General features: G+C 41.2%; 1 protein-coding gene across 4 annotated transcripts in view; it reads right to left on the bottom strand.

Annotated features, from left to right (window-relative positions):
* Window positions 1–27,091, bottom strand: part of ENTPD1 (ectonucleoside triphosphate diphosphohydrolase 1) — a 104,461-nt gene that overhangs the window by 9,963 nt on the left and 67,407 nt on the right. For all 4 annotated transcript variants that reach the window (XM_019953065.2, XM_019953066.2, XM_070780564.1 and 1 more), the window contains exons 3-7: window positions 24,010–24,127; window positions 20,768–20,918; window positions 17,468–17,627; window positions 16,301–16,540; window positions 15,108–15,374 (exon numbers count right to left, since the gene is read on the bottom strand). In XM_019953065.2, coding sequence (XP_019808624.1) covers window positions 15,108–15,374; window positions 16,301–16,540; window positions 17,468–17,627; window positions 20,768–20,918; window positions 24,010–24,127 — 936 coding nt within the window. The remainder of the gene's footprint in view (window positions 1–15,107; window positions 15,375–16,300; window positions 16,541–17,467; window positions 17,628–20,767; window positions 20,919–24,009; window positions 24,128–27,091) is intronic.

Below are 27,091 nucleotides of genomic sequence, written 5' to 3'. Positions count from 1 at the left end.
GCTAATTTTCTCTACAATCAGGGAGAAAGAAAGAGAATCAGGGAGAAAGAAAGATAGGGAAAAGAGAAGATAAAAGAGAGAGGAACAGGTCAGAAAAATCCCATCTTTAAAAAGCTATTATGTATGAATTTTTAATAAATAAAGCCTGGAAAATTCTACATAGAGGTAATGGGAGTGATCTCTAGCAAAATTATAAGATTTTTTTTCTTTTTATTTATGCAATTTTGGGCCTATTTTTATAATGTACAAGTACTTTCTTTAAATAGCCAATGTTTATTTAACAGATAATTTTTGCAGGTCTATCACAAGCTAGGCACAACTTAAAAGTTTAAAAAAATCATCATCATCATATGTGAAAACTATATAAAAAGTTTAAAAGTGAGTTAAAAGGAAAACATTCTAGAGTAATGTAAATGAAACCCCAAATAACCAAATGGGACCTTAAAACTTAAAAGCATTTGTACAACAAAGGAAATTATAAACAAAACAAAAAGATAACCTGCAGACTGGGAAAAATATTTGCAAATGATGTGACCAACAAGGGATTAACTTCCAAAATATACAAATGTAAGGCTTAATATTAAAAAAAAATCAAAAAATGGCCAGAAGACCTAAATAGACATTTCTCCAAAGAAAACATACAGATGGACAACAGGTACATGAAAAGATGCTCAGTATTGCTAATTATTAGTGAAATGCAAATCAAAATTGCAATGAGGTATCACCTCACACCAGTCAAAATGGCCATCACTAAAAATAATACATGCTGGAGAGGGTATGAAGAAAAGGGAACTCTCCTATACTGTTGGTGGGAATGTAGATTGGTGGAGTCACTATGGAGAACAGTCAAGAGGTTCCTTAAAAAAACTAAAAATGGTGTTACCATAAGATCCAGCAGTCCCACTCTTGAGCATATATTCAGAGAAAATTCTAATTTGAAAAGATACATGCACTCCAGAGTTCAAAACAGCACTGTTTACAATAGCCAAGACATGGAAACACTCTAAATGTCCATCAACAGATGAATGGATAAAGAAGATGTGGTATATATACACAATGGAAACATACTCAGCCATAAAAAGAATGAAATAATTCCATGTGCAGCAACACGGATGGACCTAGAGATTATCATACTACATGAAGTCAGTCAGAACGAGAGAGAAAAATATCAAATGATATCGCTTATATATGAAATCCAAAAAAAAAAATCATACAAAAGAACTTACTTACAAAATAGAAATAGGCTCAAAAGACATAGAAGACAAACTTATGGTTACCAAAAAGGGAAAGTGGGGAGACGGGGAGGGATAAATCAGGAATTTGTTATTAATATATACACACTACTATATATAAAACAGATAAGCAACAAGAACCTGCTGCAGAACACAGGGAACTATATTCAGTATCTTGTAGTAACCTATAGTGGAAAAGAATTTGAAAAAGAATATTTATATATAAATAAAATCACTCTAATGGCTAATGGGAACACTCTAATGGCTACATGAGAGTCCATAATATTAATGTATCACAGTTCATTCAACAACTCCCTACTGGTGAGCATTCCTTTGATACCAGTATTTTTTCCTATAAGCAATGTTGCTGTCAATACCTCTGTACATATAGCTTGTGAACTGGTACGCTCATCCCTCAGTGGAAGATGAGCTCCGTAGGAAAAGGCAGCCTCTACATACTTTGAAGTCGGGAATTCGACACTTTAAATATTGTATGCTAGTTACAGAACAAGATCATGGTATAGTCTTATTTCTATCATCTTAGCCCAAGCCGTCATCAGCTCCTGTGTGGACACTGCAATGACCTCTTGTTGGTCTCCCATGTTACCTTTCTAGTTCTATCCCAACCCATCCTGAACTGGCAGTCATAGGAATCTTTTAAAAACAAATTTGATCATAACACTCTTCTGCTTAAAGCCTTCAGAGACCAAATTCTACCAGAAGTCTCAAAGCCACTCATATTCTAACCCCACCCTCTAGGCCAATATCATACCATACCACTGCTGACCCACCCACCACATCCCAGCCACCCAGGCCTTCAAGCATGCCAAACTTTTCTTCCCCCTCAGTTATATAATTGCTCTTCCCTCTATTCGAGTTAATTTCCATGTCTCCTCTTCAGAGAGATCTTTTAATCACCCACCTAGACTAGGATGCTCTATTAATCCCTCTTATAGTACTTTTTTTCTCTCCAGCAGTTGCTAGAGTTTGACTTGCTTTGTCTGTATCTCTGGTCTCTTGTCTGCCTGACCTCTAGAACACCAACTCCATAATGTCAGGACCACATCTGCCTTGGCTCTCAGATGAATCTGCAGCACCAACATGGCACTTGGCACATGGAAGAGCTCTATAAATGTGTAAATGGCAGGAAACTACCCTCTCTCTAATTCCTAGAGCACTGGCTAGAATGTAAGAGACACTTGACAAATCTCTTTTCTGAGAAGCATGTATGCTCCGTTGTGTCCCACTCTCTGCAACCCCATGGACTATAGCCCACCAGGCTCCTCTGTCCTTGGAATTTTCCAGGCCAGAATACTGGAGTGGATTGCCATTTCTTAGTTCAAGGATCTTCCTGACCCAGGGATTAAACCCAAGTATCCTGCATTGCAGGTGGATTTTTTACTGCTGAGCCACTGGGGAAGCATAATATGCATAGTGGATGCCTGAAAAGGTTCTCCCCTATTAATTAAAACTATTAAGAGTGTTTTCCTCCAGTGAACTGATTGTCGGGCAGGAAGGAGGGAAAGACTTAAGTTTTTACTGTAAACTTTATATTTTTGTTATAAATAAATTTAACATGAGATCTACCCTCTCAACAAATGTTAATGTATACAGTGAAGGACAAAGCTGTACAGTAGATTTCTAGAAGTTAATCATCTTGCATAGCTGAAACTTTATGCCTATTGATTAGTAACTCCCCATCTCTCCCCTCCATCAGGCTCCTGGCAACCACCATTCTACTCTCTGATTAAGTCTATAAGTTTGATTATTTTAGATATCTCATGTAAGTGGAATCATGCATTATGTGTCCTTTTGTGACTGGCTAATTTCACATAGCTAATGTCTTTGGCCACCTCATGCGGAAAGTTGACTCATTGGAAAAGACTCTGATGCTGGGAGGGATTGGGGGCAGGAGGAAAAGGGGACAATAGAAGATGAGATGGCTGGATGGCATCACCGACTCGATGGACGTGAGTCTGGGTGAACTCCGGGAGTTGGTGATGGACAGGGTGGCCTGGCGTGCTGCGATTCATGGGGTCGCAAAGAGTTGGACATGACTGAGCGACTGAACTGAACTGAACTGAACTGAATGTCTTCAAATGCCATGAAATCAGAAGATGATAGCTTCTTGGCAGGAAAGCTATGACAAACCTAGACAGTATGTTGAAAAGCAGAGACATTACTCTGCTGACAAAGGTCCATATAGTCAAGGCTATATGGTCTTCCCAGTGGTCATGTATGGTTGTGAGAGCTGGACCATAAAGAAGGCCAAAGAATTGATGCCTTTGAACTGTGGTGCTGGAAAAGACTCCTGAAAGTCCCTTGGACAGCAAGGAGATCAAACCAGTCAATAACCCTGAATATTTACTGGAAGAACTGATGCTGAAGCTCCAGTATTTTGGTCATCGGATGTGAACAGATGACTCATTGGAAAAGTCCCTGATGCTTGGAAAGATTGAGGGCAGAAGGAGAAGAGGGTGTAAGAGAATGAGATGGGTGGATAGCATCACCAATGCAATGAAAATGAATTTGGGCAAGCTCCAGGAGATGGTGAGGGTCAGAGAGGCCTGGTGTGCTACAGTCTATGGGGTCACAAAGAGTCAGACAGAAGCAACAATGATGTCTTCAAGGTTCATTTCTGTCTCATGTCACAGAATTTCCTTCTTTTTAATGCTCAGTAATATTCTGTTGTATGTGTATATCACATTTAAAAAATCCATTCCTCTTTCAACATTCATCAACAGACACTGAAGTTGTTTCCACACCTGGGCAGATAAACACCCAAAAGAAAGATTGCTTGATCATATGATAGATTTTTTTTTGAGGAACTGCCATACTCCTTTACATAGTGGCCACATCCACAATATACAAAGGGGTCCATTTTCTTCACATCCTCACTACACTTGTCTTTTGCTTTTTCTTTCATAATATCCATTCTATCAGGTATAAGGTGATACCTCATTGTGATTTTGATTTGCATTACCCAGATTGTTAGTGATGTTCTGCACCCTTGCGTATACCAACTAGCCATTTGTATGTAGTCCTTAGAGAAATATCTACTGAACTCTCTAGTCCATTTTTAATCGAGTTAGTATTCTTCTTGCTGTTGGGTTGTTGGAATTCCTTATATAATTTGGAAATCTACCTCTCATCTGATATACAGTTTGCAAATATTTTCTACCATTTTGTAGGTTGCTTTTTTACTCTGCTAATTGTTTCCTCTGCTGTGCAAAAACTTTCTGGTTTGATGTAGTTTCAATTATCTATTTTTGCTTTTGGTGACTGGGCTTTTGGTGTCATATCTAGAACTCATTGCTAAGACCAATGTCATTTTCTTTCACTATATTTTCTTCTTGAAATTTTACAGTTTCAGGTCTTGTGTTAAAGTCTTCAGTCCATTTTAAGTTGATTTTTGTGGATGCTGTAATATATAGGTCCAATTTCATTCTTTTGCATGTGGATATACACAGTTATATCAGACTTATATTGAAGACAGTAGGGAAAACCACTCGACCATTCAGGTATGACCTAAATCAAATCCCTTATGACTATACAGTGGAAGTGAGAAATAGATTTAAGGGACTAGATCTGATAGACAGAGTGCCTGATGAACTATGGACAGAGGTTCGTGACATTGTACAGGAGACAGGGATCAAGACCATCCCCATGGAAAAGAAATGCAAAAAAGCAAAATGGCTGTTTGGGGAGGCCTTACAAATAGCTATGAAAAGAAGAGAAGCAAAAAGCAAAGGAGAAAAGGAAAGATATAAGCATCTGAATGCAGAGTTCCAAAGAATAGCAAGGAGAGATAAGAAAGCCTTCCTCGGCAATCAATGCAAAGAAATAGAGGAAAACAATAGAATGGGAAAGACTAGAGATCTCTTCAAGAAAATTAGAGATACCAAGGGAATATTTCATGCAAAGACGGGCTCGATAAAGGACAGAAATGGCATGGACCTAACAGAAGCAGAAGATATTAAGAAGAGGTGGCAAGAATACACAGAAGAACTGTACAAAAAAGATCTTCACGACCCAGATAATCACGATGGTGTGATCACTCACCTAGAGCCAGACATCCTGGAATGTGAAGTCAAGTGGGCCTTAGGAAGCATCACTATGAACAAAGCTAGTGGAGGTGATGGAATTCCAGTTGAGCTATTTCAAATCCGAAAAGATGATGCTGTGAAAGTGCTGCACTCAATATGCCAGCAAATTTGGAAAACTCAGCAGTGGCCACAGGACTGGAAAAGGTCAGTTTTCATTCCAATCCCAAAGAAAGGCAATGCCAAAGAATGCTCAAACTACCACACAATTGCACTCATTTCACACGCTAGTAAAGTAATGCTCAAAATTCTCCAAGCCAGGCTTCAGCCATACGTGAACTGTGAACTTCCAGATGTTCAAGCTGGTTTCAGAAAAGGCAGAGGAACCAGAGATCAAATTGCCAACATCTACTGGATCATGGAAAAAGCAAGAGAGTTCCAGAAAAACATCTATTTCTGCGTTATTGACTATGCCAAAGCCTTTTGACTGTGTGGATCACAGTAAACTGTGGAAAATTCTGAAAGAAATGGGAATACCAGACCACCTGACCTGCCTCTTGAGAAACCTGTATGCAGGTCAGGAAGCAACAGTTAGAACTGGACATGAAACAACAGACTGGTTCTGAATAGGAAAAGGAGTACATCAGGGCTGTATATTGTCACCTTGCTTATTTAACTTATATGCAGAGTACATCATGAGAAATGCTGGGCTGGAAGAAGCACAAGCTGGAATCAAGATTGCCGGGAGAAATGTCAATAACCTCAGATATGCAGGTGACACCACCCTTATGGCAGAAAGGGATGAGGAATTTAAAAGCCTCGTGATGAAAGTGAAAGAGGAGAGTGAAAAAGTTGGCTTAAAGCTCAACATTCAGAAAACTAAGATCAAGGCATCTGGTCCCATCACTTCATGGGAAATAGATGGGGAAACAGTGGAAACAGTGTCAGACTTTATTTTTTTAGGTTCCAAAATCACTGCAGATGATGGTTGCAGCCATGAAGTTAAAAGACGCTTACTACAAACTGCCAGAATACAGAAAGGACACCCCAAACTCAGCAATATAAATAAGATGAAGAGACAGAGGAATATCCAGCAGGTAAAGGCACAGGATAAATGCTCACCAAACCAAACAAAAGAGGCAGAGATAGGGAATCTACCTGATAAAGAATTCCAAATAATGATAGTGAAATTGATCCAAAATCTTGAAATCAAAATGGAATCACAGATAAATAGCCTGGAGACAAGGATTGAGAAGATGCAAGAAAGGTTTAACAAGGACCTAGAAGAAATAAAAAAGAGTCAATATAGTGAATAATGCAATAAATGAGACCAAAAACACTCTGGAGGCAACAAATAGTAGAATAACAGAGGCAGAAGATAGGATTAGTGAATTAGAAGATAGAGGAGTAGAAATAAATGAATCAGAGAAGAAAAAAGAAAAATGAATTAAAAGAAATGAGGACAATCTCAGAGACCTCCAGGACAATATTAAACGCTACAACATTCGAATCATAGGAGTCCCAGAAGAAGAAGACAAAAAGAAAAACCATGAGAAAATACTTGAGGAGATAATAGTGGAAAACTTCCCTAAAATGGGGAAGGAAATAATCACTCAAGTCTAAGAAACCCAGAGAGTCCCAAACAGGATAAACCCAAGGCGAAACACCCTAAGACACATATTAATCAAATTAACAAAGATCAAACACAAAGAACAAATATGAAAAGCAGCAAGGGAAAAACAACAAATAACACACAAGGGAATTCCCATAAGGATAACAGCTGATCTTTCAATAGAAACTCTTCAAGCCAGGAGAGAATGGCAAGACATACTTAAAGTGATGAAAGAAAATAACCTACAGCCCAGATTATTGTACCCCAGCAAGGATCTCATTCAAATATGAAGGAGAAATCAAAAGCTTTACAGACAAGCAAAAGCTGAGAGAATTCAGCACCACCAAACCAGCTCTCCAATAAATACTAAAGGATATTCTCTAGACAGGAAACACAAAAAGGGTGTATAAATTAAAACCCAAAACAATAAAGTAAATGGCAATGTGATCATACTTATGAATAATTACCTTAAGCGTAAATGGGTTGAATGCCCCAACCAAAAGACAAAGACTGGCTGAATGGATACAAAAACAAGACCCCTACATATGTTGTCTACAAGAGACCCACCTCAAAACAGGGGACACATACAGACTGAAAGTGAAGGGCTGGAAAAAGATTTTCCATGCAAATAGAGACCAAAAGAAAGCAGGAGTAGCAATACTCATATCAGATAAAATAGACTTTAAAATAAAGGCTGTGAAGAGAAACAAAGAAGGTCACTACATAATGATCAAAGAATCAATCCAAGAAGAAGATATAACAATTATAAATATATATGCACCCAACATAGGAGCACCGCAATATGTAAGACAAATGCTAACAAGTATGAAAGGAGAAATTAACAATAACACAATAATAGTGGGAGACTTTAATTCCCCACTGACACCTATGGATAGATCAACTAAACAGAAAATTAACAAGGAAACACAAACTTTAAACGATACAATAGACCAGTTAGACCTAATTGATATCTATAGGACATTTCATCCCAAAACAATGAATTTCACCTATTTCTCAAGCGCACACGGAACCTTCTCCAGGATAGATCACATCCTGGGCCATAAATCTAGCCTTGGTAAATTCAAAAAAATTGAAATCATTCCAGGCATCTTTTCTGACCACAATGCAGTAAGATTAGATCTCAATTACAGGAGAAAAACTATTGAAAATTCCAACATGTGGAGGCTGAACAACACGCTGCTGAATAACCAACAAATCACAGAAGAAATCAAAAAAGAAATCAAAATTTGCATAGAAATGAATGAAAATGAAAACACAACAACCCAAAACCTGTGGGACACGGTAAAAGCAGTCCTAAGGGGAAAGTTCATAGCAATACAGGCATACCTCAAGAAACAAGAAAAAAGTCAAATAAATAACCTAACTCTACACCTAAAGCAACAAGAAAAGGAAGAAATGAAGAACCCCAGGGTTAGTAGAAGGAAAGAAATCTTAAAAGTTAGGGCAGAAATAAATGCAAAAGAAACAACAGAGACCATAGCAAAAATCAACAAAGCCAAAAGCTGGTTCTTTGAAAGGATAAATAAAATTGACAAACCATTAGCCAGACTCATCAAGAAACAAAGGGAGAAAAATCAAATCAATAAAATTAGAAATGAAAAGGGAGAGATCACAACAGACAACACACAAATACAAAGGATCATAAGAGACTACTATCAGCAATTATATGCCAATAAAATGGACAACGTGGAAGAAATGGGCAAATTCTTAGAAAAGTACAACTTTTCAAAACTGGACCAGGAAGAAATAGATAATCTTAACAGACCCATCACAAGCACGGAAATTGAAACTGTAATCAGAAATCTTCCAGCAAACAAAAGCCCAGGTCCAGACGGCTTCACAGCTGAATTCTACCAAAAATTTAGAGAAGAGCTAACACCTATCCTACTCAAACTCTTCCGGAAAATTGCAGAGGAAGGTAAACTTCCAAACTCATTCTATGAGGCCACCATCACCCTAATACCAAAACCTGACAAAGATGCCACAAAAAAAGAAAATTACAGGCCAATATCATTGATGAACATAGATGCAAAAATCCTAAACAAAATTCTAGCAATCAGAATCCAACAACACATTAAAAAGATCATACCATGACCAAGTGGGCTTTATCCCAGGGATGCAAGGATCCTTCAATATTCGCAAATCAATCAATGGATTACACCACATTAACAAATTGAAAAATAAAAACCATATGATTATCTCAATAGATGCAGAGAAAGCCTTTGACAAAATTCAACATCCATTTATGATAAAAACTCTCCAGAAAGCAGGAATAGAAGGAACATAACTCAACATAATAAAAGCTATATATGACAAACCCACAGCAAACATTATCCTCAATGGTGAAAAATTGAAAGCAATTCCTCTAAAGTCAGGAACAAGACAAGGGTGCCCACTTTCACCATTACTATTCAACATAGTTTTGGAAGTTTTTGGCCACAGCAATCAGAGCAGAAAAAGAAATAAAAGGAATCCAAATTGGAAAAGAAGAAGTAAAACTCTCACTGTTTGCAGATGACATGATCCTCTACATAGAAAACCCTAAAGACTCCACCAGAAAATTACTAGAACTAATCAATGATTATAGTAAAGTTGCAGGATATAAAATCAACACACAGAAATCCCTTGCATTCCTATACACTAATAATGAGAAAATAGAAAGAGAAATTAAGGAAACAATTCCATTCACCATTGCAATGAAAAGAATAAAATACTTAGGAATATATCTACCTAAAGAAACTAAAGACCTATATATAGAAAACTATAAAACACTGGTGAAAGAAATCAAAAAGGACACTAATAGATGGAGAAATATACCATGTTCATGGATTGGAAGAATAATATAGTGAAAATGAGTAAACTACCCAAAGCAATTTATAGATTCAATGCAATCCCTATCAAGCTACCAACGGTATTCTTCACAGAGCTAGAACAAATCATTTCACAATTTGTATGGAAATACAAAAAACCTCAAATAGCCAAAGCAATCTTGAGAAAGAAAAATGGAACTGGATGAATCAACCTGCCTGATTTCAGGCTCTACTACAAAGCCACAGTCATCAAGACAGTATGGTACTGGCACAAAGACAGAAATATAGATCAATGGAACAAAATAGAAAGCCCAGAGATAAATCCACGCACATATGGACACCTTATCTTTGACAAAGGAGGCAAGAATATACATACAATGGATTAAAGACAATCTCTTTAACAAGTGATGCTGGGAAAACTGGTCAACCACTTGTAAAAGAATGAAACTAGAACACTTTCTAACACCATACACAAAAATAAACTCAAAATGGATTAAAGATCTAAACATAAGGCCAGAAACTATAAAACTCCTAGAGGAGAACATAGGCAAAACACTCTCTGACATACATCACAGCAGGATCCTCTATGACCCACCTCCCAGAATATTGGAAATAAAAGCAAAAATAAACAAATGGGACCTAATTAAACTTAAAAGCTTCTGCACAACAAAGGAAACTATAAGCAAGGTGAAAAGACAGCCTTCAGAATGGGAGAAAATAATAGCAAATGAAGCAGCTGACAAACAACTAATCTCAAAAATATACAAGCAACTCCTGCAGCTCAATTCCAGAAAAATAAATGACCCAATCAAAAAAGGGCCCAAAGAACTAAATAGACATTTCTCCAAAGAAGACATACAGAGGGCTAACAAACACATGAAAAGATGCTCAACATCACTCATTATCAGAGAAATGCAAATCAAAACCACTATGAGGTACCATTTCACGCCAGTCAGAATGGCTGCGACCCAAAAGTCTACAAGCAATAAATGCTGGAGAAAGTGTGGAGAAAAGGGAACCCTCTTACACTGTTGGTGGGAATGCAAACTAGTATAGCCACTATGGAGAACAGTGTGGAGTTTCCTTAAAAAACTGGAAATAGAACTGCCTTATGATCCAGCAATCCCACTGCTGGGCATACATACTGAGGAAACCAGAATTGAAAGAGACATGTGTACCACAATGTTCATCACAGCACTGTTTATAATAGCCAGGACATGGAAGCAACCTAGATGTCCATCAGCAGATGAATGGATAAGAAAGCTATGGTTCATATACACAATGGAGTATTACTCAGCCATTAAAAAGAATACATTTGAATCAGTTCTAATGAGGTGGATGAAACTGGAGCCTATTATACAGAGTGAAGTAAGCCAGAAAGAAAAACACCAATACAGTATACTAACACATATATATGGAATTTAGAAAGATGGTAACAATAACCCTGTATACAAGACAGCAAAAGAGACACTGATGAATAGAACAGTCTTTTGGACTCTGTCGGAGAGGGAGAGGGTGGGATGATTTGGGAGAATGACATTGAAACATGTATGCTGTTAAGTCACTTCAGTCGTGTTCGACTCTGTGCGACCCCGTAGACGGCAGCCCACCAGGCTCCCCCGTCCCTGGGATTCTCAAGGCAAGAACACTGGTGTGGGTTGCCATTTCCTTCTCCAGTGCGTGAAAGTGAAAAGTGAAAGTGAAGTCGCTCAGTCGAGTCCAACTCTTCACAACCCCGTGGACTGCAGCCTACCAGGCTCCTCCATCCATGGGATTTTCCAGGCAGGAGTCCTGGAGTGGGGTGCCATTGCCTTCTCCTGAAACATGTATAATATCACATATGAAATGAGTCACCAGTCCAGTTTTGATGTATGATACTGGATGCTTGGGGCTGGTGCACTGGGATGACCCGGGGGGATGGTATGGGGAGGGAGGAGGGAGGAGTGTTCAGGATGGGGAACACATGTAACACCTGAGGCAGACTCATTTTGATGTATGGCAAAACCAATACAACATTGTAAAGTTAAAAAATAAAATTAAATTTAAAAAAAAAGAAAAAGGAAAAAAAAAATAAATAAAAGACGCTTATTCCCTGGAAGGAAAGTTATGACCAACCTAGACAGCATATTTAAAAGCAGAGACATTACTTTGCCAACAAAGGTCCGTCTAGTCAAGGCTATGGTTTTTCCTGTGGTCATGTATGTATGTGAGAGTTGGACTGTGAAGAAAGCTGAGCGCCGAAGAATTGATGCTTTTGAACTGTGGTGTTGAGAAGACTCTTGAGAGTCCCTTGGACTGCGAGGAAATCCAATCAGTCCACCCTAAAGGAGATCAGTCCTGGGTGTTCACTGGAAGGACTGATGCTGAAGCTGAAACTCCAATACTTTGGCCACCTCATGCGAAGAGTTGACTCATTTGGAAAAGACCCTGATGCTGGGAGGGATTGGGGTTAGTAGGAGAAGCGGACGACAGAGGACGAGATGGCTGGATGGCATCACCGACTTGATAGATATGAGTTTGGGTAAACTCCAAGAGTTGGTGATGGATAGGGAGGCCTGGCGTGCTGTGCAGTTCATGGGGTCGCAAAGAGTCGGACACGACTGAGTGACTGAACTGAACTGAACTGATACAGTTTCCCTGAAACCATTTACTGGAAGGGATTATTCTTTCCCCACTCTGCCACCCTTGTCAAAGATCAGTTAATCATATATATGTGGGGTTTTTTTAAGGACTCTATTCTGTTCCATTGGTCTATATGTCTGTCTTTATGCCAGCACCATGCTGTTTTTATTACAGCACCTTTAATTAAATTAAATGTAATATATTTAAAAATCCACAACTTGATACCTCCAGGTTTGGTTTACTTTCTCACTTTCTCAGGATTGTTCTGGCTTTATGATCTTTTGTACTGCAAATGGGTTTTATATGTATTTTTTTCTTTTCAGTAAAAAACACCACTGCAATTTTAATGGGGATTGCACTGAATGTGTGGATCACTTTTAGCAGTATGAGTACTTTAATAGTGTTAAGTCTTTCATGAACAGAAGCTGTCTTTCCATTGTGTCTTCCTTAATTTCTTTCATCAGTGCTTTGTGGTTTTCAGTGTACAAGTCTTTCTCTGAGGAACGAAGGGATCAAACAGAAAAGCTACCAGGAGAAGCTCAAGGCTCCTCCATGCTTTTCCGGCCCTGTCCTACCTTGATTGGGGGAATTACGTTCAAAGGCAAGAAATTCCACCCTCACCCCCATCTTTCCACCCCCAACTGTGGTAAGTCAGAAGGGTTTGTCAAGCTTGAAAGCAAGAATTGGGCCATGTTATTCAGGAGGGAAAGGTTTCAGAAAAGTTAAAAAGCAAATACAAAATAATATACCCTTTTTCCTTCAGATGTAGTTCCCAGGAGTGAGTGGAATGGAAAGGGCCCTTGGCTGGCCCCAGCATCTCTGGCAACCTTCTTCCCTTTTGTGGCACCCTCCTTTCTCTTCCAGCAGCTAGATTCAAGGCAAGGAACTTGGCTCAAAAAAACCCAAAACAGGCAGCCAGTCCTATTTCAGCTATGGAGCATCCAGGTGAGAGTGTAGTTTGTTCTGAATTTGGATTTGGAGCCAACTAATGACCAAATATTACCTTGCCAGTCATTGTGCAGTCATGTATTTCCCTCAGAAAACTGGAAAGACAGGTAAACTGTGGTCTAGGCCATGGTGAGCAGGATCCATGATTTTACCCATTGTTGTTTTCCAGAGACCAAGGGAATGAAGACCTCCATATCATTCGCAAATGGTAACGCCAGATTTTAAGCCAGGTATGGTTACTACAGAGCCTGTGCTTTCTCCAGGAAGTTCTTTCTGCGACATTGAATTGGGCCAAGAGACCTTGGAGGAACCTCTTCTGTTGGGGTCTGAGAGAGGAGTTGAACCCCCTTCCTCACATGCTGATCTACTTTCTGAAAAAGGGAGAGTGTGAAGGCAGACAAAAGCCCATTGTTTCTTTGAAGGTAATCTTAAGTATTTGAGATAACATGTATATTAGTCAATAATTAGAACTCAGTTGATGGTAGCTTGGAAGAAAGTTTTGACCAACCTAGACAGAATATTAAAAAGCAGAGACATTGCTTTGCCAACAAAGGTCCATCTAGTCAAAGCTATGGTTTTTCCAGTAGTCATGTATGGATGTGAGAGTTGGACTATAAAGAAAGCAGAGCGCCGAAAAATTGATGCTTTGAACTGTGGTGATGGAGAAGACTCTTGAGAGTCCCTTGCACAGCAAGGAGATAAAACCAGTCAATCCTAAAGGAAATCAGTCCTAAATATTCATTGGAAGGACTGATGCTGAAGCTGAAGCTCCAATACTTTGGCCACCTGATGGGAAGAACTGACTCATATGAAAAGACCCTGATGCTGGGAAAGATTGAAGGCAAGAGGAGAAGGGAACGACAGAGGATGAGACGGTTGGATGGCATCACCGACTCGATGGACATGAGTTTGAGCAAGCTCCAGGAGTTGGTGATGGACAGGGAAGCCTAGAGTGCTGCAGTCCATGGGGTTGCAATGGAACAAGATACTTATAAACTGTGAGTACTATAATTCTTGGTCTTCAGGACCAACATATGACATTTGAAATAATGAGTAGATCTAGGGACACTTCTTTCAGCCTGTGCTTAAATTTTTTTCTTATTCTGGAACAATGAAGAAAAGATGGAATTTGGAGTCAGGATTCAAATGGTCCCCCAACTCTTCAAGATGTAATGAAAATGACACTATCTTCTTGTTTCCTTGGGACTTACTCAGTTTCTACTTCCTAAGTGTCTTTATAGAGGGAAATCCTTACCTAAGACATCTAACTGCTGCTGCTTCTTCTGACATCTGAGACGCCACCTGTGGCAGATTCTAATGGGTGCCTACCCAACAGCCTTAACAGATTCCTTACAATCTGGCTTACAGATTCATGATTTTACCTGGTAGAGGAAAGCAATTTGCTTAAGAAGACTCCCTGGTTCCAGGGGATGATCAGTGATTGTCTAAACCAACCATGGTAACCCATTCCCCTTTATCACAGGTTGGTTTACCAAATTCTGGCTAATGGTATCTAAAAAGATGTCTGTTGACACTTCTGCAGAGTTGGAGAGAGATATATGCAAGATAAATTTCTTTCTTTCCTGCATTGGCTTTGCACAGAGCAGTAGCTGCCAGTTTAGCACCACAATAAAGCCAAGAAAATAATTGAAAAGCTGGTATTGTTAAGCTAAAGAACTAGCCCAGAATTATCTATCTCAAGCCTTATTACCATGTGAGAAGATAAAGAATCCTGTTATTTAAACCCTTTGGAGGCACATATTCTATAATTTGCAACCAAAATCATTCTAACAAGTATATCATTATTTCACAAACTTACCCCAAACTGCCCATGGAGTGGCGGCAAGAAAACCCCATTGAAGGAGCAACTGGAGTAAGGGCAGTAACTGGTGTTAAAGAGTTGAATGATGCTTTGCCGACATCGTTGGAAGTTTCCAGCGCCACGGATTTCAATGTCAACGAGTGGATAAAATGAAGAATTCAACTCATGTCTCTTGGTACAGAAACCTTCGTTTAAGACGCTCATCTTTATTTTCCTCATGTATCTTGAGTGAAAGCATGGCTCATGGATGATTCCATTTGTACCCTGAAGGGGAAAAAATCACATGAAGGCATCACGTGCAAATGCTTTGGACAAAAGCACCAGTCTGGCTTCATTAATGTATAGCAACTGAGCAACATCCAGGCACTCAGCACTGGCATCAGTAGGCCCCTGCTCTGTCTTTTTGACCCTTGGGAATAGTCGTATTTGTTTAACAGGCACCAGAAATGGTATCAGATGTAAATGAACTTTTGCTACTCATAGGAAGCTAATGTGGTTGAAGCTGGGCCCAGAGATTCCACTTGTTTGGATTGGCCCCAAGTGCTTAGGTCAGAAGCAGATCCACAAGGAACACTCTCAAGGGTCTCAAAATTCTGAGCCTGAGGTAGTTCTCTGGGGGTCTGCTTATCTTCCCGCCTGCTTCCCGCCCCCACCTCTAAGCCAGAAGCAAAAATCCCAAGAACTAGAAGTGCCATAAATCATATTGACATAGGAGTATCAAAATGATTCTCAGCCCACAGCCCAGTCTGTTCAAGAGAAGAAAGGGGGCTGCTGTGGATGAGAGGCTTAGTGGAGCCTTAGGGCAGCAGCCCCTCTACCCATGGCAGTCATCTTACTGATAGTGCGGAAAGCTTGGGAGGAAAGCATGCACACACACACACACACACACACACACACAAAATACTCTAGGCTTTTCACTGTCAGCTCTACAGGGATGAGAAATTATTTCCAAAGAAAGGATTTGAGTCGTGTTCTTGGAGACAGTTCAGTAAACAAACATAGGAGGTGATGTCTACAGGGGACAGTTCATAGGGATTGACCAGATGTTCTTAGATTTCCTCCCTGAAAAAGTTTGGAAAGTATAGCAACCAACTTCAGACCAATTATGCAGTAGAAATAGAAAACAACAAGATGTGGGGGCTGGAGGCCCCCAGTTGTTGGGAGGGTGGTCTGGATTCAGTTATACTTGCCTGAAGTCCCAGGGCCAGTTTCTGCAAAAGTGCTTGGTCCTTCCCATAGCACAGGAAGCTGTGTGTGTATACACTGTAGTTCTTGCCATAGAGGCGGAAGTACAGGTTGTTGTTTGGAGACTCGGTCGTTTCATTTTGGGGCACAAAAGTGATTTGTGTAGAGGCTCCCCCAAGGTCTAAAGCTCCATAGGTTTCCTGAGTGTCGTCTTTGCTTGGCTTCAGGTTAAACCAACTCAATTTCTGAAAGAGAGTACAGTCACCAGCTGTAGAAGCCTCTGTGCATCTCCCTTTTCATAGGATTTCTTGGACTTCCTAAGGCATAGGAGCATAAGGGTGACACCAAGCTTACCAGAGGTTCCTGAGTATGCATCAAATCAACAGCAAGAAAAGAGGGGCTTCAGAGACTCAGCTCAGATTGTAGCAATACAGGGCCAGTTTACAACCAGGGGCCAGAAAGACAAAAATTCAAATCCCCACTCATTTGCTCATTAGCCATGGGACCTTAGGCAGAACAATTACCTTCTCTAGGCCTCCATTTGTGGCTTTTCAATGAGAGAACATCTCCCATAAGTATTCTGAAGATTAAATCAAATGGTATATGAAAAATGCTTTGCATATAGCACAAGACACATAGCATCGGAAAAATAACAGATATCTTTATTTTCAATGATAGATTTTTAATTTTTCTATGTGTGCATGTGTGCATACAAAGTCGCTTCAGTCCTGTCCAACTCTGCAACCCTATGGACTGTAGCCCACTAGGCTCCTCGTCCATGGGATTCTCCAGAAGAAGACTTGAGTGGGTTGCCATGCCCTCCTCCATGGGATCTTTCAGACCCTGGGATTGAGCCCATGTCTCTTATGTCTCCTGCAGTGGCAGGCGGGTTCTTTACCACTAGTGCCACCCGGTAAGACCAATTTTTCTACATTTCTATTTTTTTTATTTTTTCTTTGTCTCTGTAATGTGAAGATACGGCTCCCTTATTCTCCAACAGTAAGAGTAGTTGTAAGAGAACTATACCTCTGGTGACCCTTGCAAATATGAGAGGAAGTTAATTTGCTCATTTATCCATCATTCATTCTGCTTAGTGATCCAGGTATTTCCAAGATATATCAATGGCATTGACCCCCATGGAGCCACCTCCCTGGGTGCTCTGAGATAATCACCTGAGTGAATTTGCCCAGCAAATAGTTGACAGTAATCCAGCCATAGGCACCTTCCTCCTGGCCACTGATGATTCTGGCACCTTGGAAGTCAAAGGGGTACTTGCTGATGCTGCTTGCAACTGCAGCCAGGATCTTGTCTGCCATCTGTTTATTTTCCATCCTGCACAAAGAGCTGAGGTTACTGGTTTTGTTTGAATAACTACAACTACCTACTGCAGCCAGAGCTTCCAGCCTGTTCTACTAGGAAGCTGAAGAAGCTGAACCACAAACTCATGGACTAAGCAGATGCATGAGATCCCCACACACGGCTGTCTGATGAGCCCTCCCTTGGGCTGAGGCATAACTCCTCTTTTGGCCCCCTCTCTCCAAATCCATATTCTTTCAATCCATACATAGGTTGGTCCTCTTAAAAGACCATTTTCATTGTTGTTGCCTGGCTCCAGGAAATTATCAGAATAATTTTAACTACTGTGATGGTGGTAGCTGGATATTGCTTGATCACCAAACCTAGAGCTGAGGTGTGCTACATTAGCTATTAATGGAGGCTTTGAGCTGCTTACACAGCCTCAGGACTCTCCTTGAGGTTTTTAATTAGGGCTCTAGTAAATTCCAGGTGGTAAACGTCCGAGACAGATACCCAAACTCAGTTGGTGCCAGACTGGTTAAAAAAAAACTTTCTCATATTGTGCCTTGGTTTTCGGGTTTGAAATCTTGAGATCTAAAGAAGAAATCTTCCAGGGTTGTCATAATGAAGATGGACTATAGCTGCTTTTACCAAGGATTGCATGCTCAGCCGTGTCCGACTCTTTGCGGCCCCATGGACTGTAGTCCACCAGACTCCTCTGTCCATGGGATTTTTCGGGTTAGGATACTGGAGTGGGTTGCCATTTCCTTCTCCAAGGGATCATCCCAATGTGGGATCAAACCCATGTCCCTTGTGTCTCCTGCATTAGCAGATGGATTCTTTTACCACTGCACCACCTAGGAAGCCCTTCCAAGATCTAGGTGATAAAATACTGAGAGTCTCTGGGTCAGAAAATGCTGCCTTCCAACTGGCATTAGACTCCATAATCTCTCAGTTGAATGCCTTCCATACCCTACCAACTGGCCTCCTTATCTCTAGTTTTCCTCCCTTCCAATCCACCTCTACCAATGTGCATGGCACACTGCATGGCAAATAGAAGGGGGAAAGGGTGGAAGTAGTGACAGATTTCCTCTTCCTGGGCTTCAAAATCACTGTGGATGGTGACTGCAGCCATGAAATCAGAAGACGTTTGCTTCCTGGTAGGAAAGCTATGACAAACCTAGATGTGTGTTGAAAAGCAGAGACATTACTCTGCCGACAAAGGTCCGTATAGTCAAGGCCATGGTTTTCCCAGTGGTCACATACGATTGTGAGAGTTGGCCCACAAAGAAAACAGAAAACCAAAGAATTGATGCCTTTGAACTGTGGTGCTGGAGCAGAGTCCTGAAAGTCCCTTGGACAGCAAGGAGACCAAGCCAGTTAAACTTAAGGGAGATAAACTCTGAATATTCACTGGAAGGAGTGACGCTGAAGCTGAAGCTCCAGTATTTTGGTCATCTGATGCTAACAGACTACTCATTGGAAAAGTCCCTGATACTAGGAAAGATTGAGGGCAGAAGGAGAAGAGGGTGTCAGAGGATGAGATGACTGGACGGCATCACCAATGCAATGACAATGAATTTGGGCAAGCTCCGGGAGATGGTGAAGGTCAGGGAGGCCTGGCCTGCTACAGTCCATGGGGTCGCAAAGAGTCAGACCCGACTGGGTAACCGAACAACAACCCGCGTCACCAGCTGTGTAGCATCCTTTCGTGGCTTCCCATTATTTCCCAGATTACTCCAAACTCCTTGGCATGGCCCACGAGGCACTCTGAACCTTGCCCTCTCGGAATCCCACTCAGAACCTGGGCTCTACCACTAGCCAGATGTGTGACCTTTGGTGAGTTCTTTAACATCTGTACACCACAGCTTTCTTAATGTAGTTAATAATAGCTAATGGTACCTCTTACTTTGTAGAGTTATGGAGATTAAAACATGGTGCTGAGAACATAGAAAGGGCCCAACAAATACAAGCTTCTACCACTATTATTGTCACTATTGATGTTTGCCCTATGTACCCTGTGTTCCATTTGTGCAGAACCATCTATAGTCCTCTGAACAGGCCCTGGTCTCTCACATATCCCTCCTGGGTACAGTGATTAGAACACAAGATCCAGGTAAAGGAGGGACTTGTGCCTGACATGTAATAGGTGTCCAATAAACATAGGTTATCAGAGAAGGCAATGGCACCCCTCCAGTACTCTTGCCTGGAAAATCCCATGGATGGAGGAGCCTGATAGGCTGCAGCCCATGGGGCCGCTAAGAGTCAGACCCGACTGAGCGACTTCACTTTCACTTTTCACTTTCATGCATTGGAGAAGGAAATGGCAACCCACTCCAGTGTTCTTGCCTGGAGAATCCCAGGGATGGGGGAGCCTGGTGGGCTGCCGTCTCTGGGGTCGCACAGAGTCGGACACGACTGAAGTGACTTAGCAGTAGCAGTAGCAAACATAGGTTATGGAATACATAACATCTACTTGGCCTGTGATGCCCTTCTCCCAACCTCCAACAAGCCCTCAATGATTTGGTTCATGTACTCCTCCTCTGGTGAGTCTTCTTTATCTTCTCCCATCCTTGGCAGGGACAGGTATGTTCCCGTAGCAGCTCTGAGCACTCCTCTAGCAAAGAATTGGTCACCCTGTATCAAAACTCGGATCTTGGGAGATGAATAGTCTACTCCTATGTCCTGGGACAGAGGAGGCTGTCACTACACACTGAATGAATGAGTGAACAAACCAATGAAAAATTAAGCCTATAGGTACTAAGTGGTGACCAGTAATGATGTGCTGTGACAATTCGTGTCTTGGGACATCTGTGATCTCCTCTGGGTCTCCTACTCCCAGATATAGAATGGCTAAATCTGTTACCCCAAATATCAGAGTATACAGGCTCAATCTTTCTTTGTGCCATCACTTCCTTGAATTCCCTGTGGGGAGATCAGCACGAGGGCTTTTTTTTTTTTTTTTTTTTTACATATGTACACTCCCATTATTATACATACAAAGACTTTGGGAATATTATCTGTTCACTGACATTTTCTTTCTTAGGGGTGGAAGGGGTAGACGTTTAGCATATCTAGAATTGTGTTAAGAAGTGTGGCATTTGCTCATAGTTCAGAGGCTCTAGTGCAACCAAACCCAGCTCCCAGCCGCTCTCAGTCCCTACAGGCTGCTATACCGGAGCAACCGCATGCCGGCCGTGGCTCCCAGGTACACAGGTGTTTCCATGTGCTGGATTGACGGAATCACTTTCTGGGCTCTTTCCATGCATGCCGTCAGATAAACATTGATTTCATTTACTTTTTTAGCAAAGCCTGAGATTCCGGGACCTAGAGAAAGATGTAGAAGCAGATGAAAATCGTTTTTAAAAGTAAAGGACATATCGTCACATTATTAGAGAAAATAGTGATGTTTTCTGAGAAAATGCAAGCACATCACTTCTTTTTTTGATATTCGTTAGGTTTTGGTGGGCTCCCCAGGTGTCTCAGTGGTAAAGCATTCACCTGCCAAGCTGGAGACCAAGCAGGAGACCGAGGTTTGGTCCCTGACCTGGAACGATCCCCTGGAGAAAGAAAAGGCAACTCATTCCCATTCTTGCCTGGGAAATCCCATGGACAGAGGAGCCTGGCAGGCTACAGTCCATGCGGTTGCAAGTCAGATGTGACTTCGCAACTAAACAACAATATTAGGTTTTGGTACTTAAAGGGTAACTCACTGAATCTACCCTTGATAGGATTTATTGTCACACCTCGAGCTGGTTTTGTTTGCTGTTCAATAATTTTGCCACTGGGTGGTGCAATTTTCACATTCAATGACCTAACCTTCCTAAAAACAGGCTCTCGGATTGCAATGGGGATCTTATAGATAACTACTCTATATATAGCTGCTTTATGACATTTCTTCCACAAAGCTGTAGTTAAAAATACTAATTCCTAGAAGACCAGAAAGGTGAAAGGTAACATTTAGAATAAAAATTAAGAGTCTCATGCTCTACCGACTGAGCTAGCCCGGCACCCAGAGAGATGGTATGGGGAGGGAGGGAGGAGCAGGGTTCAGGATGGGGAACACGTGTACACCCATGGTGGACTTATGTTGATGTATGGCAAAACCAATACAATATTGTAAAGTAATTAGCCTCCAATTAAAATAAATTAATTTATATTTAAAATTTTTCTAAAAAAGAATAAAAATTAAAATATGCACCAGGCACATGGGCTTCTACTGAAAAGATAGGAATGGCTTCGTAATTGTGGCCAGTCCCCTAAAATTTCTGAAGCAAAATTTCTTCCTTTGTTAGAAAAAACAGGAATAGTATTCATGATTCCTCAGCAATTTTCCCATTCTGATATCCTGACTGCCTTGCAAAACTGTTTATCCAGTTTTAGAGCCTTTTAAACTGTTGCTATGGAGAGGATTAGAGCCAAGATTCCTTGAATTTTTTGAAGTTAGCACAACAATTTTGGCTCATTTTAAGCTAAAAATGTACATTTTCAATGCTTTCTAATGAGGATTTGCTTTAATAGTAAGTATCCAGACCTTATCCATGCTGCTGCTATTGTTTAGCTGCTAAGTGGTATCTGACTCTTTTGTGACCCTGTGGACTGTAGCCCACCGGGCTCAACTGTCCATGGGACTCTCCAGGCAAGAATACTGGAGTGGGTTGTCATTTCCTTCTACAGGGGATCGTCCCGACCCAGGGATTGAACCTGGGTTCAATCTCCTGCACTGGCAGAGGGATTCTTAACCACCTAGCCACCTGGGAGGCCTCTATCTCATCCATATCATTCACCAGTATCATTCGCCAAATTTTAAACAGCCTGTCTACTTCACTGTAATAAGAAAAATCAGCTCCAAGTTATCAGCTAACTGTTTTGATTCCAAAAAGTCCGGCCTTCAGTAACTAGTGGCTCTCAACTCAACCTTTCTGTTTAAATATTTGATTAGAGAACTCTCTCCCTCTCTCTCTTTTTGAGAAGGGAAAATTACTCCATTTATTAGACCAAATATGCATGGGATAAATCTCCATAGATAGCTGCTAGGTTAACACAGCAACACTACTTTCAGAAATGGAAGGCAATGAATAAATAGAAGTCAATAAAATGAGGGATTCGGGTTTTAAGAAATGTTTGAAATACTATCTCAGAATTTATGGGACCAAACTGAGGACATCAGGCACTGGATACCATGACTCGCTGTCTTAGAAACACCTCCTATTTACAGCTTTCCTGACAAACTATGAAAAGTCAATTATCTGGGGCGTAGGTAACCCGTCTGACTAAAACTGAACAGTAGGTCCCTGGCTCCAAAGGCCAAGAGAGAAGTCCGAAGATGGCAGTGCCGTGTGGTAACATTCAGTGCGTGCTGGAGTGTTGGATGGGAGGGAGCAGAAGGAGCTATTGTCAACAACTCTGTGTTGTTTTGTGACCTGAAAAGAAAACTGACTAGGAAAAAAACTCAGCAGGCAGTGCAGTGACTCAGAGTAGCAGGAAAACTGGAGTGGTAATTAGGAGGCGAGATTCTTTTCCTAGATCTGTTTCTACTTGCAAGTCACTGGACTTTCAGATTTTTTGTTTCCTTTTCTGTAAAGCAAGATTTCAGTGATCCACAGGGTCTTTTTTGCAGCCCTAAGGGTCTATGATTTGCCTGCCTATACAGAAGCTAAAGGCTTTTCGAAATTTCTTCCAAGCCTCGAATTAGAGGACAAAGATTGAGAGCAGCGGTTCTCTGGACAAGCAGCATCAGCATCAGCTGGGACCTTGTTAGAAATGCAAATTCTCAGACCTTGTCTCAGACCTACTGACCCAGAAACTCTGGGGTGAGAACAGGCATCTGTGGTTCTGATGCAGGCTCAAATTTGAGAACCACTGTCTAACACGTGGGTTTAAAGTTGTGCATGTCTTTGCCCAGCAAAGGAAACCACCAACAAAACAAAAAGACAGCCTACTGAATAGGAGGAGATATTTGCTAATGAGATGACCGATAAGGGTTTAGTTAAATTGGAGATCTCAGTTTGAGTTCCAGTTCCATCACTTACTGGCTCAAGTAACCTTAAACAAGTGGCATAACTTCTTGAAACCTCAGTGCCCTCATTGAAAAAAAAAAAAAAACAGGAATACATTCCTTACAGGGAGATTGTGAGGATGAAATAACGCATTTTCAGTACTTGGTGCATAGCACAAAGAAGTGTCCTGTTGACGGGAGCTATTACCCAATTATTCTAAAGTTTATTTTTCAAGGGCTTTATCATTAAGGACTGATTCCAATACTATTTTATAATGATAATAAATTATTTATAAAATAGCAACAATAGCAGCTCCACTACGTTCTCACCTGACTTCCCTTTTCCTCGTGTGTTTCACTTGTCACATGCCTCTTGTTCTCTTGTGCCCACTCTCTCCCAATCCCTTTTTCTTCTCTTACCTTTAAGCTTGCATTCTTCTATCTGAGTCACCACCCCCGTGTCATTCTCCTTCTCTGCCGGCCATCTATAGATGTACAAACTCGTATGAGAGGAGCCCGCATCCAGCACAATCCCAAACTGAGGGCAAAACAAACCAAGAACTTGTCAGCATTACATCATTCTTCTCCACATTCAGCTTGCAACAGAAAGGATACAAAAGACAGGGGCTTTCAGAAACATGAGGAGAAAGTATTTCAACTCATGGTGAGGGTGGGTTGGGTGTTGGGGGAGTGAGTGCCTGGAGTTGTGCTGATCACAGGATCTACCAACACACCAGTCCCTCTAGAACTATGGCTCTCAGTGCTGGCTGCATGTTAGCAACATCCAGGCTTTACCCAACGAGGGGCCTGCAATGGCACCCCACTCCAGTACTCTTGCTTGGAAAATCCCATGGATGGAGAAGCCTGTTAGGCTGCAGTCCATGGGGTCGCTAAGAGTCGGACACGACTGAGCGACTTCACTTTCACTTTTCACTTTCATGCATTGGAAAAGGAAATGGCAACCCACTCCAGTGTTCTTGCCTGGAGAATCCCAGGGACGGGGGAGCCTGGTGGGCTGCCGTCTGTGGGGTCCACAGAGTCGGACACGACTGAAGTGACTTAGCATAGCATGGCAGGTGATCAATATACTGAAGTAGCTGAGAAAATAGAAAGGGAATAGAAAGTAATTAATCCAGCAGTTCCCAAGCCTGGAATCATGTGAGAATCATCTGAAGAGTTTCAAAGGCTACTGCTGCCAGTGTCTGACCCCCAGATTTGTGATTTGATTGGTCTGGTATGTATGAGGTCTGGAAGAGAGATATCGAAAATATTAAGTGTACCTGTTTTTTGATTACAAATATAACTATAAATTGTATTCAATAAATTTAAAAAGATTTGTACTTTGATTTCATGATTTTGGGTCTTAAGCATAGAAGGCATGGAAAGAAGAATAAAGCAAAGGAAGAGGGTGGAGGAGGAAGGGTAAGAAGACAATATGAGAAAGAATGAGGTGGCCAGAACAGAAAGTTGCCACTTTGTATTTTACGAGGATGGGAAATGCACCAGCAAGTGTTGTGAGGAGTATTCTGTGAGAATTATCTGACTTAACCTTCAGTGCTATAAAGTACATACTGTTCTCATCCCCAATATACAGATGAGAAAAGAAAGTACAAAGAGGTTAAGTAATTTCCTCAAGATTCAGAGTGATTAGGTGACACAGCCTGGATTTGGATCAGAGTTAGACCTAACTAAGGCCTTGTGTTTCTAATACAGAGGAACAGAGGAGCAAGGTCTGGGACAATAGTTTTCCAATTGGTGCCCCATTGAAAGGACTTCTAGAGAGGGATGACTATAGCAGAGTGTTCTGATGAATTTTTGCACATACGCAATCCATATAAACCACCACCAAGAGGAAGGTCAGTTCAGTCATTCAGTCGTGTCCGACTTCTTGCGACCCCATGAGCTGCAGCACGCCAGGCCTCCCCTTCCATCACCAACTCCCAGAGCCCACCCAAACCCATGTCCATTGAGTCAGTGATGCCATCCAACCGTCTCATCCTCTGTCGTCCCCTTCTCCTCCTGCCTTCAATCTTTCCCAGCATCAGGGTCTTTTCAAATGAGTCAGTTCTTCCCATCAGGTGGCCAAAGTATTGGAGTTTCAGCTTCGGCATCAGTCCTTCCAATGAATATTTAGGACTGATTTCCTTTAGGATGGGCTGGTTGGAGCTCCTTGCAGTCCAAGGGACTCTCAAGAGTCTTCTCCAACACCACAGTTCAAAAGCATCAATTCTTCGGTGCTCAACTTTCTTTATAGTCGGACTCTCACATCCATACATGACCACTGGAAAAACCATAACCTTGACTAGACGGACCTTTGTCAGCAAAGTAATGTCTCTGCTTTTTAATATGCTGTCTAGGTTGGTCATAACTTTCCTTCCAAGGAGCAAGCGTCTTTTAATTTAATGGCTGCGATCACCATCTGCAGTGATTTTGGAACCCCAAAAAATAAAGTTTCTCACTGTTTCCACTGTTTTCCCATCTATGAAGTGATGGGACCAGATGCCATGATCTTAGTTTTCTGAATGTTGAGCTTTAAGCCAACTTTTTCACTCTCCTCTTTCACTTTCATCAAGAGGCCCTTTAGTTCTTCTTCACTTTCTGCCACAAGAGTGGTGTCATCTGCATATCTGAGGTTATTGATATTTCTCTTGGCAATCTTGATCCCAGCTTGTGCTTCTTCCAGCCCAGCGTTTCTTATGATGTACTCTGCATAGAAGTTAAATAAGTAGGGTGACAATATACAGCCTTGATGTACTCCTTTTCCTATTTGGAACCAGTCTGTTATTCCATGTCCAGTTCTAACTGTTGCTTCCTGACCTGCATATAGGTTTCTCAAGAGGCAGATCAGGTGGTCTGGTATTCCCATCTCTTTCAGAATTTTCCACAGTTTCTTGTGATCCACACAGTCAAAGGCTTTGGCATAGTCAATAAAGCAGAAATAGATGTTTTTCTGGAACTCTCTTGCTTTTTCCATGATCCAGCGGATGTTGGCAATTTGATCTCTGCTTCCTCTGCCTTTTTTTTTTTTTCCTCTGCCTTTTCTAAAACCAGCTTGAACATCAGGAAGTTCACGGTTCACATATTGCTGAAGCCTGGCTTGGAGAATTTTGAACATTACTTTACTAGTGTGTGAAATGAGTGCAATTGTGTGGTAGTTTGAGCATTCTTTGGCATTGCCTTTCTTTGGGATTGGAATGAAAACTGACCTTTTCCAATCCTGTGGCCACTGCTGAGTTTTCCAAATTTGCTGGCATATTGAGTGCAGCACTTTCACAGCATCATCTTTTCGGATTTGAAATAGCTCAACTGGAATTCCATCACCTCCACTAGCTTTGTTTGTAGTGATGCTTTCTAAGGCCCACTTGACTTCACATTCCAGGATGTCTGGCTCCAGGTGAGTGATCACACCATCGTGATTATCTGGGTGGTGAAGATCTTTTTTGTACAGTTCTTCTGTGTATTCTTGCCACCTCTTCTTAATATCTTCTGCTTCTGTTAGGTC

The sequence above is a fragment of the Bos indicus genome, chromosome 26, assembly GCF_029378745.1.
Source record: "Bos indicus isolate NIAB-ARS_2022 breed Sahiwal x Tharparkar chromosome 26, NIAB-ARS_B.indTharparkar_mat_pri_1.0, whole genome shotgun sequence".
Classification (NCBI taxonomy): domain Eukaryota; kingdom Metazoa; phylum Chordata; class Mammalia; order Artiodactyla; family Bovidae; genus Bos; species Bos indicus.
Note: the sequence above shows the minus strand (reverse complement) of the source record. Positions and strands in the feature narration are given on the sequence as shown.